Source organism: Tenrec ecaudatus, chromosome 3, assembly GCF_050624435.1.
Source record: "Tenrec ecaudatus isolate mTenEca1 chromosome 3, mTenEca1.hap1, whole genome shotgun sequence".
In the NCBI taxonomy this organism is placed as follows: Eukaryota; Metazoa; Chordata; class Mammalia; order Afrosoricida; family Tenrecidae; genus Tenrec; species Tenrec ecaudatus.
Window position 1 is genome coordinate 167,224,757 of NC_134532.1, and position 13,064 is coordinate 167,237,820.

At 45.2% G+C, this 13,064-nt stretch overlaps 1 protein-coding gene across 1 annotated transcript in view; it reads right to left on the reverse strand.

Moving 5' to 3' along the window:
• Positions 1 to 13,064, reverse strand: part of SPMAP2L (sperm microtubule associated protein 2 like) — a 34,018-nt gene continuing 20,954 nt past the window's right edge. The window contains exons 5-8 of the mRNA XM_075543578.1: positions 10,486 to 10,579; positions 3,781 to 3,912; positions 2,081 to 2,256; positions 1 to 185 (exon numbers count right to left, since the gene is read on the reverse strand). Of these exons, the coding sequence (XP_075399693.1) occupies positions 71 to 185; positions 2,081 to 2,256; positions 3,781 to 3,912; positions 10,486 to 10,579 (517 nt within the window). The 3' untranslated portion in view covers positions 1 to 70. The remainder of the gene's footprint in view (positions 186 to 2,080; positions 2,257 to 3,780; positions 3,913 to 10,485; positions 10,580 to 13,064) is intronic.

The following is a 13,064-nucleotide window of genomic DNA, read 5'->3' on the forward strand; positions in this document are numbered from 1 at the left end:
TCTAGATACATAACTGGACTGAAAGCTGGAGGGGGGGGTGTAACAGGGAGGGGGGGTGCGCTTTTTGTGTCTAACGGTGAACGGGTTGTGCCAACTCCTGGATCCTTGCAGAACACTTTGCCTTCATAGCAGCCGGCTTGACTTTAAAGACATCCAGTTCAAACGCTGCAGTGCGCACAGGAGACCTGAGACGAGGGGAGAGGAAGTCAGCCTGGAATGAGGTCAGCAGAAAAGGGGCGACCATTTCTCAAGCACCCACTCTGTGCTGTTGTGCTTAGTCATCATCGAGTCTGATGCCAACTCAGGCAACCGCATGTTAGGCTCTATGAGAATGATCCCACTTTCATTTTCAAAGGCACCCTATAAAATAGATGTCATGGCCCAACTCCGCAGACAAGGAAATGAAGTTTCAGAGATGCTGCAGGGGCAGTTTGATGCTCAAACCCAAACTTGTATATCAGTGAGATTCCAAAGTCTGTACTCTTTCAACAGAAAGCTGGTTCTGGAAATCTCTCATTAATCTGGCAATGCTAAACAAGGCGAATAGTCCTCTGGGGGACTTGAAGAATTCAAGTTCTTAAAGTTCATCACCCAGCACATCAAAACTGCACCAATGAAGGCAAAGTCTTGAGCACTTAACTTTCTTCTCCCCGTCCCGTCCCTCCCTTACAGAACAAAGAACGAGTTTCACTGCACTTCATGGCAAGCTTGCTTTCTTAGGAATAAACACAGCATTAAACACCCTGATCTTTCATTCCACAGAAACTTTTCTCTGAGTCGAGATGTTGGCAAAGTCGTCAGTCCCTCCCGGGTTCTCTTGGGATGCTCGCCCGGACACGGAACAGAACAAACCGAGGTTCCTCCTCAACAGCAAACAGGAATGAATGAGGAGCCCTCTCCGCTCGGCGAGATGCCTCTGCTTGTTTTCTCATTTATTTGGAAAAGGTAGTGCATTTCCATGATGCAAAACCATTGAAAAAGTACCAAAGCCTATTTGGCAAAAAATAAAAAGTCTTCCTCCCACCTCGGTTCCCTCTGCCCACCAAAGGCAACCACTGCTAGTAGTTTGTTGTGAGGCTTCTGAGACACTGCAGGCATGCGTGAACATTGTGATGCACACCCCGTTTCTTTCTTACACAAATGACAGCACTTGGCGTGTTTTGTTCTGCAAAGTGCTTCCCTTAACGACCTGGGTCAGAAATCAAATCCAGACCTATAAAGTGATTGTGGAATCTCCTGAAAAAAAAAACAGCCTCTGTTCTCGGTTCCTTTGAACCATCCCAACCCTTGAGGTGAATGAGTTGGGGGGCAGGGTACGGTCAGACCAAAAGGGACCACTTGGGGGCTCAATCTTAACTAAACCCAGGAAGCATCCATCATAGACACACACACACACACACACACACACACACACACACACACACCCTCAATGAACAAAATCAAAATCACAGTCATAGAGTCGATGCCGACTCATAGCAACCCTACAGGACAGGAAAGAAGTGTCCCATGAGTTTCTGAGAGAGACTGCGACTCGCTAGGGGAGTAGAAAGCATGGAGGCTGTGAAAGGCCACAGCCCTAAGGCTCGGATGAGCTCCTGGTTGGTGATGCCCCAAAGTGGGTGGTGTGTCCCTCACCCCATGCTGTCCCGCCTCCTAGGTCTCCCCCTCGGTCTCACTTCATTCGCATCCTTTCTGGTTGTAATAAAGTAGCGGTAAGTCTGAGATTCCTAATCCTGAAGGCTGGTGGTAAGGAGAGAAGTGGGAAATGAGGCTGGCTCCATCCCCACAGTTTGGGGGTGGGATCCATGCTAATCCTTACCAGGCAGTTAGTAGTGAGTGTGGGACTGTCCCGGGCCCTTTGTTTCATGCCGTCCCCTTGAGAGTTTCCAAGTCAAGTCCACTAAGCCTTTGATTGTTGCTTTTTATTTGTGGTAGAGTGATTATAGATTTGTCATGAAAAAAGCGAGACATTTGAGATTTCATTGTTTGTACTTCTACGACTCTACTGATCACGCTTCTTAGGCCCTCCTCTCACCAACACCCCTCAACATTGCGCTTTCTGCCTTATACACTGACATACCTCGGACTTGGAATAGAGAGCTCTTGAACTCGGGGAGACACTTGGGAATGGGTAGCAGCGTACGATATTGGCCACTGGGCCTCCCGGGCTGGTATATAATCTGGGTGGACAGACTTATTCTTCGCCAGAGTCATTAACCGAGGGCTAGCAGAAGCTTGTGTGGCCGCAAAGGAGACCTACAGTGGAAACAAGGACCCCGAATGTATCTTCAATTGCACTATTTTTTCATCTTGCATGGCAGTGGTTCCCAGGTTGCCAGGGCACTGAGCAAGGGTCAGCAAGGCTTCCAGACTGCAGCGGGCTAGGGAGAAAGGCAGTCCATGAAAACCCTATGGATTAAAACAGTCTGGACCACCACTGGTCAGAGGGATGGTGCAGGACCAGGGAGCATTTCCTTTGGTTGTGCATGGAGTTGGAGGCTGACTCCCCAGCAGCTAGCAGCTCTATGAGGTAAGTCCTTTCTAGAGACTAACTCAGATCACGTCACTCCCACACTCCTGTGACCTTCCTGTGGCTTCCCATTGTATGAAGAATGACATTTAGATCCCTTACCATGGCCTACAAGGCCCAATAAGAGCTGGCCACTGCTTCATTTCTCTCATTGCACCGTCTTCCCTTCACCACCACACGCCCACCCCTGGAAGGCCTGTCTGACACAAGTATTTCTACCTCAGGGCCTTTGCACTTCCAGGCCCTGCCTGGCAACTTCTTTCCTCCCCTTAGCACGGCTGCCTCTTTCTCAGCATGCAAGTCTATTCAAAAGTCACACGCTCAATGAGGTCTTTCCTGACCATTAGCATAAGCCAGTCTTTCTGATTACCCTCTCCTACAAGACTTAGTTATCTTCTTCATGGCACCTATGATATATGAATTAATCCATTGGTATCTTTGTTTATATGTTTATTGTCTTCTTCCCATAAGAATAAAAGAGGTCACCAATGAAACATATAACATTCTTCTGGTTCTTTAATGCTTCCTCCCCACCACTAGCATGATCCCAAGTGTACCTTACAAATCCAGCTAGACCAGAGCATGTACACGAGTACAGATAAGAGCTCTCGACACAGGGAATCCAGGACAGATAAACCCCTCAGGAACAATAATGGGAGTAGTGATACCATGATGGTAGGGGAAAGGTGGGGGTAGAAAGGGAGAGCCCATCCCAATGATCGACATATAACCACCCCCCCTCCCCACAAAAGGGACAAACAACAGAAACGTGAAGGGAGACAGTGGTCGGTGTAAGATGTGAAAATAATACTTTGTAAATTATCAAGGGTTTACGAGGGAGGGAGGCAAAAGAATGAGGAGCTGATACCAAGGGCTCAAGTAGAAAGAAAATGTGTTGAAAAGGACGATGGCAACATATGTACAAATGTGCTTGGCACAATGGATGCATGGATTGTTGAAAGAGCTGTAAGAACCTCAATAAAATGATTTTTAATAAAGAAGAATAGAAGTGGTTTGAGGGAACCACCTGTTTGTGGCAATCTAAAGTAGGCTCCGTTACAAAGAAGGTGCTGCATGAACACAGGTGGACTATCTGCTCGGCACTCTTTTGGCCATCACGTGCCAGAGGATCTTGGTATCACGTTGCCTTATGGGAGGAGGATGAAGGATGGCACTCTGTGGAGGCAGGATGTTAGAATTAGAAGCAGGCATCAAGAGAGGCTGTGGATGCCAAGACCGTGATGTCTTACCGGGCGGACGGGCATCTCGCTTTTCCCTGTCTCGTAGCACAGGCCTTCTATCTTGATCCTTGGGTGGGCAAGGTCTACCGTCCTTGGAGTGGCCACCGCACTCAGAGTAGAAAGGGGAATCTTCGTTCCAATCTAGGGGAGGAAGAGAAAATGCCTGTGAGCGTCAGTGTTGTAAAGTGTGGGCTGAATGCTCTACCAGACTTCTCAGCAACAACAGGGAAAACCGTGGGGCTCTTACAGGCCTCCATGATCCCGGGGTCTGAAAGCACCAATGTCTGTCTTTCTCAAACCAGGTTTATATGGAGTCCAACCAGTTTCTCCAAACTTCACTGTGAAACGAATGATGAGAAAGAAACGCGTTGGCTCAGAGACACACAGGGTTGCTGATCTGGTGGAGGGATAAACTCAGCCAGGAGATAAGGCTCAACCCTACCATAGCAGAAGGTTCCAGGCTGTGAGCAGGGCCGGGGGCTCTGCATTGTTCTTGATTGTTTTCACCCCCTGTAAATGTGAGTTCCCGCTAGTCCACATCGCCATGTTACAAGTCAACTTCAGTGGTTCTCTTCCCATTGGACTGTGGTTAGGTGCCGCTGAGTCACTTCTGACACCTAGTCACCCAGTCGTGCGCTGTCCTCACAGTGATACTTATGTCGGAGCCCATTGCTGCAGTCACTGTAGCAGTCCAGCTCATCAAAAGGGCTTTCTTTCTGTTTCCTTCTCCAGGGACTGGTCGATCCTGATCATATGTCCAAAGGACTTGAGATGCTTCTATGAGCATTGAATGTGGATTCAAGTAATACAAAATAATATATTACAGCCATAATTAAGTCTTATTATAAATAATTCTTATTAATAAATAATTTGTATTAAGAAACTAATATGAAATAATAAATCAAAACTTCTGTAATAAGCCCTAGAATCATGAGTGCCATCTGTGAGTTGTGTTGTCGTGGCAATGGATTATCTAACCCAGTGGAGAAGTAGAGGGTGCTGGGGGTGGGGGACAGTTGGTGTCACAATTGGTTAAAAAAATATATATATATATATATATCTTGGAGGATGGAGGCCTGTCTCACGGGAGTAGACTTTGTGTTGTTGAACTGGACTCTCCTTCCCCTCTGGGAAGTCATAAGTTGGATGCCATTTCCATGCCAATTTCCAACTATATGTTTAATGTGTTTGATTTTAAAAACAATCACTTAATACTTGATAAGGTTTTATCTAGTCATGTAGGTGGCAGGTGTAAAGTACTTAAAAAAGGAATCAAGTGCCATGTACTTACAAAAACAGCATTCATTGTTCGGAGGTATTTCACTACATTTGGAAACTGAGACAATCATTATTCAGGACTCTTAAAAAGCACTGTCAGAACGGTCAGGATGATTACTCAAATAATAAACTTATCAGGTTGAATACAGAAACCTTAGAAAGAAATATACTTTCAAATCCATACTGTAAAATTTGACTTAACTACTTAACTACTTAAACCAGCCATATATTCCCCTGGCCCCTTTTCCTGCTTACAAAAGCCGAGCTGGAAGCTACCGAAAGACGCGCATCAGTTCTGGCCACTTTTTTTTAAGTGACTATAAATTCTTTGACACTTCTCTCACTTAGAGGTGGGGTTTGTGCCTCTGCCCCCCTGAATCGGCCAGACATGCAACTGCATCAGTGAAGAACGTATGCCTGCAGTGACATGAAGTAGTTTCCAACGTCATTACCTTCGTGGAAAACAACTACCATGGAGGCAGAGAGGAGTCTGAGGCTCATGGAGAGTCCACATGAAGTGCTCCTGCAGATAGATCGGCCCAACGAACTACGCCCAGCCTGAAAACCACCCCAGTCTAGCACCAGAGAGAGGCATGAGGGAGCTTCTCGGTGCTTCTAGGCCCTATTTGGGACATCCCAGCCATTAAAGAGCCTTTGCGTGAGGCTGTAGTGGAGCGAAATTTCTTAATATGATCCTTCTAGCCATAATCCCTTTTGTGATGTATTGTAAATTCTAGCCTATATGCCAGAGGTTATAATCACATTTTGGACAGAGTTCTCTATGATGCTAACATATAGGATTAAGGTAGGCTATATTCTGAGCCTCCCTCTTACTAGAGGGTATGAACCAAGTCACCACTTTTTGTTTCCTTGTGCGTATGGCCTGCAAAAACACAAAAACCACATGTCCATCAACGCCATTCTTCAGTGTGTAAGAGAGCCATTTTGAAATCAGGTATTGTGAGTTCATGGGACGATCAAGGAGGATGTGCTGCCAGCTGCCTGGAGTGATGGGGGTTAAACCCAGGGGCACCAGAGACCAAAGGATCAAACAAAGGAGTCACGCTGAGACCAGAGGCCAAGACCAGGCTACCATGAGACAGAGCAGTGGGGCAGAGCAGTGCTTGTGGTGAGGCAGGCAAGGAGTGTGTGGCCTTCCTGGTCCACAGCAGCAGGGTCAAAGGAGCATGTGGCTGACAGGCTGAGGACCAGGAAGAGAAAGACTTGGCTGCTGGCTGAAGAAAGGTGCGCCTGACTGTTTACTGCTCCTGACTTGTGGTAGCCTGTTAGCTCCCCTAGAAAACCCCCTTAGTTGTGAATATTGTCTGTGAGTTCTGTGTGGTCCTTGCCAGGGATAATTACACCCAGCAGAGAAGTAGAGTGGTTCCGGAGGAACGGCTGGTGTTCCCATAGAGTAAAGGAAGGATGGCCGGTAAAGGCCTGCTTTGTGGCAGTCAGCTTAGGCTTGGTGACGAGTTGAATTCTCCTCCCTTGTGTAGCCAGAGGAAGTGAGATATGGCCTCCACGCCATTTACTCAGAGGCTATAAGCATTATGGAGCCTCTGCTATCCCTGAAGGCCCTACCAGAATGTCTGAATCAGGGAATCCTGAAGCATAATAAAATGGTTTATATTTTACAATATTAAGTTTGGAGGTGGTGTGGTATACGGCAGCAAATACAGCAAAACATTAGGTTGTCTAGAATTTGTTTTCTAGCTAAGACTTAAAGGTATTCATGATATTCTTATCAGTGGTTAAAAACAAAACACCCTGGCATGACCAAATACCAGAGGAGTGATGGGGTGGCAACAAAGGCATCATACACAAAGACAGCAACAGGTCACTGAAGAGACAGAAAGCAAGAACAGAACAAAGTGGATGTCAGAAGAGACTTTGAAACTTGCTCTTAAACAGAGAGTAGCTAAAGTGAATGGAAGAAATTATGACGTAAAAGAGATGAACAAAAAATTTCAAAGGGGAGGCTCAAGAAGACAAAGTAAAGGTTCCCCCACTATCCAAAAACAGAATTCCCACAAAAGCTGTCGTAAGCCTCCTATGAGCCCAAATGGCATAAAGAGAAGTTTATGTAAGAAAAAAAAGTTGAGCATTCCCAGAGGTCTGCTCACATAACAAATAACACATAAACACTAAGACAGCACGAGCGTCATGTTCATAGCTCGTAGTGGCTTGATGCTGATGTGCTGAGTGTAATTGCTGGTGAAGGAACATGGTGTCACTGCTTCTTCAATGGCTTGTTGCAAAACATACACGAACACTGATTTCACGTTTTGCCTCTTTTGTAAAGGTGAAATGACTCCTCAGGATCCTTTCAGTAAACGTGGTATGGCATATGGGACACCTGTACAATGAAATGTGCAAAGACCTGAAGTCAGAAAGTCAAAAGGGAAGATGTACTAAGCATTCCCTAAGCTCAAAGAACAGAAAAAGGGTAAATAAGCAAATGTGGTGAAGAAAGCTGATGGTGCCCGGCTATCAAAAGATAAAGCATCTGGGGCCTTAAAGGCTTGAAGGTAAACAAGCAGCCTTCTAGCTCAGAAGCAACAAAGCCCACATGGAAGAAGCACACCAGCCTGTGCGATCACGAGGTGTCAAAGGGATCAGGTATCAGGCATCATCAGAACAAAAAATCTTATTATAGTGAAGGGGTGGGGTGCGGAGTGGAGACCCAAAGCCCATTTGTAAGCCATTGGACATCCCCTTACAGAAGGGTCTTGGGGCGGAGATGAGCCATTTAGGGTGCAATGTAGCAACGATGAAACATACAACTTTTCTCTAGTTCCTAAAGGCTTCCTCCTCCCCCACTATCATGAGCCCAATTCTGCCTTGCTAGTCTGGCTAGACCAGAGGATGTGCACTGATACAGATGGGAACTGGAAACACAGGGAATCCAGGGCAGATGATCCTTTCAGGACCAGTGGTGAGAGTGGCGATACTGGGAGGGCAGAGGGTGGGGTGGAAGGCGGACCCGATTACAAGGATCTACATGTGACCTCCTCCCTGGGGGACAGACAACAGAAAAGTGGGTGAAGGGAGACGTGGGACAGGGAAAAATATGACAAAATAGTAATTTATAAATTATCAAGGGTTCATGAGGGAGGTCGCGCGGGGAGGGAGGGAAAAAATGAGGAGCTGATGCCAGGGGCTTAAAAGGAAAGCAAATGTTTTGAGAATGATGAGGGCAATGAATGTACAAATGTGCTTTACACAATTGATGTGTGTATGGATTGTGATAAGAGTTATATGAGCCCCTAATAAAATGATTTAAAAAATAACAACAACAAAACAAATTTTAAAAATGAATGGAAGGTGTGGGGGGAGAACAGAAGAAAAGCTTCAAGCCTTGAGCTGAAATACTGAAGGAGTCTGTGGGCAAAAACCTAATTTATACAAAAAGCCTGAAAAGAAAATGGAAGGAATGCACAGAGGCATTGTACCAAAAACTGGTCAGTATCCAATGATTAAAAGTAGAACATGATTAAGAACTTATGGTAGTGAAGGAAGAAGTCCAAACAGCACTGAAGGCATTGGCAAAAACAGGGCTCCTGGTGTTGCTGGAATAAGCAATTGAGATGCTTCAACAAATGGATACAATGCTGGAAACTCACTGGTGTATGCCAAGAATTGTGGAAGATAGCTACCTGAACAACCAACTGGAAGAAAGTCTTATCTGTGCCCAATCCAAATAAAAGTGAACGTTTGGTCATTTACAGGTGCTAGAATTCGTCAGTGTTCAATTGTTTCAAGAGGTAGAATGTGATCAAGAAGTACAAGCTGCACTGACAGCATTAGTAAAAGGCAAAGGTCCTGGAATGGACGGAATGCCAATTGTAATGTTCCAACCAAATGATGAAGGAAGCAGTCCACTGCTCTGTATCAAGCAATCCTGAAGACTGTCATCTGGCCACCCTGGCCATTCCAAAGAAGGGTGACCAGCAGAATGGCACATTTTAGTGAACATAATGGAGTAGGTGCTTTGGTGGTATCATGGTGATGCATTGGGCTTTGATCCAAATGGTCAGGAGTTCGAAACCACCAGCAGCTCCTCAGGAGGATTGGGCTTTCTACTCTTGTCACAGTCTCAGGAACCCACTATGTGCTCACTATAAGTCAGCACTGCCTCGATGACAGGGAGTAGGAGAGGGTAATAGGGTGGGTTGGTTGCTTCTAAGCATACTGGAAAACTTAAAGTACAAATTGTATCCCAAATGTGACCGTTCTTTTCTGTTAAAGTAGAGCAATGATTGAGAAAGGCTTGACCTTGAAAACTGGAAGAACCCACTGAAGCTGGAGAATTCAAATCTTTAACTACTGCAGAGCCTTCCTCACCAATAGTCAGCGCCACCTCCCCCGCTGAGAAGGTCAAATGATGCTGTTGCCAGGGGTTACAAAAAGACACTTGGATTCCAAGGCATGCAGGGTGAGCGGTAGCCAATGCCCATGGCCCTTCTAGCCCTAATGCCTTAGTGCATTCTGAACTTCAGACACCGGTGGCTAGGGCCCCATGAAGAGGGTTGGATTAAGACCGGCCCTCAGTAGAAGGTGTGAACCAAACCACACCCTTTGTTTCCTTGATAGTGTCCTCTACCTTACTAGAGGCTGTGACCTAGGACACCATCCTTTGTTTCCTCGTCCTCCCACACATGGGCCTCACCTAGAAAGCCAGCCCTCCACTTCTGGACTGAGCTTTGGAAGAAGCAAGAAGACTCACTGTGACTTTTGGACATTCTTGCCTTTCTGGCTTTGGAGCTTGCACTTGCTTGGCCTCTGGCTGACCTTCAGATTTTGAACTGAACAGCACCCAACCACCTTGTGAGACATTGGCTCAACATTTCATGAGTTTCTGTGAGATGTGGTAGAGAACTGCAGAGACCAGGGACAGGAGGGACTAGACCCCGGGAGGAAGGGGAAATGGAGCAGAACAGCATCTTGGAAGTGTTAGCCTTCTGAGACATCGTTAATCTCCAACTCCTTGCAACTAGTCTGGTGTTAATTCTTCTGAAAGAAATTATTACCACAGGGCGGCAAAACGAAAGGGCAGCTTTGGGTGACGATGCAGTTGCTGCCTTTGCCTGAAGAAAGGATAACTAGAAACTTTTCAGAGAACTGCTGACGCTCCTCAGAATCTACTCCAGCACCTCGTGTTGCTTCTGGAGCTAGGGAACCCAAGTCCCAGCCAGAGGAAAAACCTTCCACAGGCTTCGCCACTAGTTCCCACAATGGTGGACGGTCTAATCCCTCGAGTAAGTCCCTTTTCCTATATCCCCAAAGCCATCCTGTCTCCACTTAAACCCTAAGAGATACATTGGGCATCGGAGAGGTAGGCAGAAAAATTGACCATCTGGAACAGGGGGATATACATGGGTAACATGTTACAAAGTGGACCAGGAATTTCTCCTTTCACGTGGGCTCACTTACTTTTTTTGGAGGGAGGTAGTGTGGATCCATGCCTTTAGCTAAAGAGAGGCGTAATATCCGGGGAGAAGCATAAGGGATATTTGTTAAAGTCTCTCTGCGGCTGAAATGAAAAAATAAAATATTTTAACTATTGGATGGTAGAAAAAGAGCTACATTTTTTTATTGCTATAACCAACCACTATTGCCTTTGTTTGTTTTTTTTTAAACCATTGCTTTTTATCACCTCAATGTTTTTAATACTGCGATCTCCATTAAGAAGTATATTTTATGTTGTGAAATAGTATGTGCATATGTGCATGTGTATGTATGAAACAAGATTCTCATGAAACAATGCCTACTCTATGCAATGTATTCTGAGTTTTAGAAATTTGATTTTTTTATTGAAAAACCACTAGATTGTTTTCACGAGCCATTGGTGGTTTGTAACTTGTAGTATGCAAAAGACCTCATTTTCTACCTGAACCCTTGATTAAATCGGAGGTAGAAGTTCCAGTTATCACCATGGGCCCCTCTGTGATGGCTAATTGCTTCTGCGGTGGTGCAGTGTGAGACAGGACTGGCCACACCTTCTAGTCATCTGGCCAATGTTCATAAGTTGATCCCCACATACTCCTACCCCTTATCAAAAACCCAACCACCCACCAACCAACCAACCAAACACCAATATGATAAAAGACTGTCCTAAGTAGTTAATCACCCTCTAAGGGTGGTTTATTAGCTATCTTTCTTTTTCCTCCCTGGGACTGAGATGCAATTCACACATCATAAAATTCACCCGGTAAATGTACAGTTCTGTGGTTTCTAGAACACTCACAAAGTTGTGTAACCATCACCACAATCTAATTCCAGAACACCTCATGAGCCAGCATGTAACCTCACGCATATTAACGGTCTGAATCCACTTTGTGCTTGTTGAAAGCATGCAGAGTAAATGGGATTGTGTTCTTGACTTCATTACAAGATTGTTCATTGCCAGTGTATCACTGATTCTGTATATTCATACTGTATCCTGAAACCTTCCTAAAATTACTTATTAGCTTTAATTGTTTCATATGGATTCCTTACGATTTTTGTAGAATCAATTTTATTAGGGACTCGTACAACTCATCACAATCCATCCATCCATCCACCGTGTCAAGCACATTTGTACATTTGTAACCATCGTCATTCTCAAATGTTTTCTTTCTACTTGAGCCCTCTATCAGATCCTCATTTTATCCCCTCCCACCCCACCCCCCTCACAAACCATTCATAACTTATAATTATTATTTTGTCATGTCTTACACTGTCTGATATTTCCCCTCTCCCACTTTTCTGTTGTCTGTCCCCCAGGGAGGGTGTTATATGTAGATCCTTGTGATCAGTTTCCCCCTTCTACCTCACCTTCCCATACCCTCCTGGTATCACCACTCTCATTATTACAACTTTTTATACCCACGATATGTCATTTCTCAATAGATATAGGTTTATTGCTTCCATCCCAATCTGAATGCCTGCTATTTCCTTTTCTTGTCCAAATGCCCATAGATGTGATAGAGCCATAGGATGAAATATTGCTTAAACATATAACCCAAACCTACTGCCACTGAGTCACGTATCCTCCTCAGAGTAACCCTAGGGAGGATTTCCCTAAGTGTACATATGTATGGAGCAGGCGACCTCCCCTAAGCCACACCACCACCACAGCTCCCTCTTCAACCACGCAGATGAGTGAAATATGGACACGTGCTTCACCGTGGATGGGCCTGGGAGACATGCTAAGGAGCACTTCCAAAATCAAAAGGCATATTGCATAGAGCTGCTAAAATCTGCTGTAAAAGTCTCTTGATAAGAGGACAGTAAAACGAAATAGAGGAAAGAACTAGGAGGCAAAGGGCATTTATAGAGGTCTAAATACAGGCATATACATGTGTAAATATATTTATATATGATGATGGGGAAATAGATCTATGTGAATATATTTATAGGTTTAGTATTAAGGTAGCAGATGGACATTGGGCTTCCACTCAAGTACTCCCTCAATGCAAGAGCATTTTGTTCTATTAAACTGGCATTACATGATGCTCACCTTCCTAACACGATCACTGAAGACAAATGGGTGCATAAGTTAATGTGGTGAAGAAAGCTGATGGTGCCCGGATATAAAACGATATAGTATCTGGGGTCTTAAAGGCTTGAAGGTAAACAAGCGGCTATCTAGCTGAGAAGCAACAAAGCCCAAGTGGAAGAAGCACACCAGCCTGTGTGATCACGAGGTGACGAAAGGATCAGGTATCAGGCATCATCAGAACAAAAAGTCATATCATTGTGAAGGGTGGGTACAGAGTAGGGACCCAAAGCCCATCTGTGGGCAACTGGACATCCCCTTATATCTTGGGGAGGAAACGAGCCAGTCAGGCTGCAGTGTAGCAACGATGAAACATACAACTTTCCTCTAGTTCTTTAATGCTTCCTCCCCCTGCCCCCCATTATGATCCCAATTCTACCTTACAAATCTGGCTAGACCAGAGGATATACACTGGTACAGATAGGAACTGGAAACACAGGGAATCAGGACAGATGAACCCTTCAGGACCAGT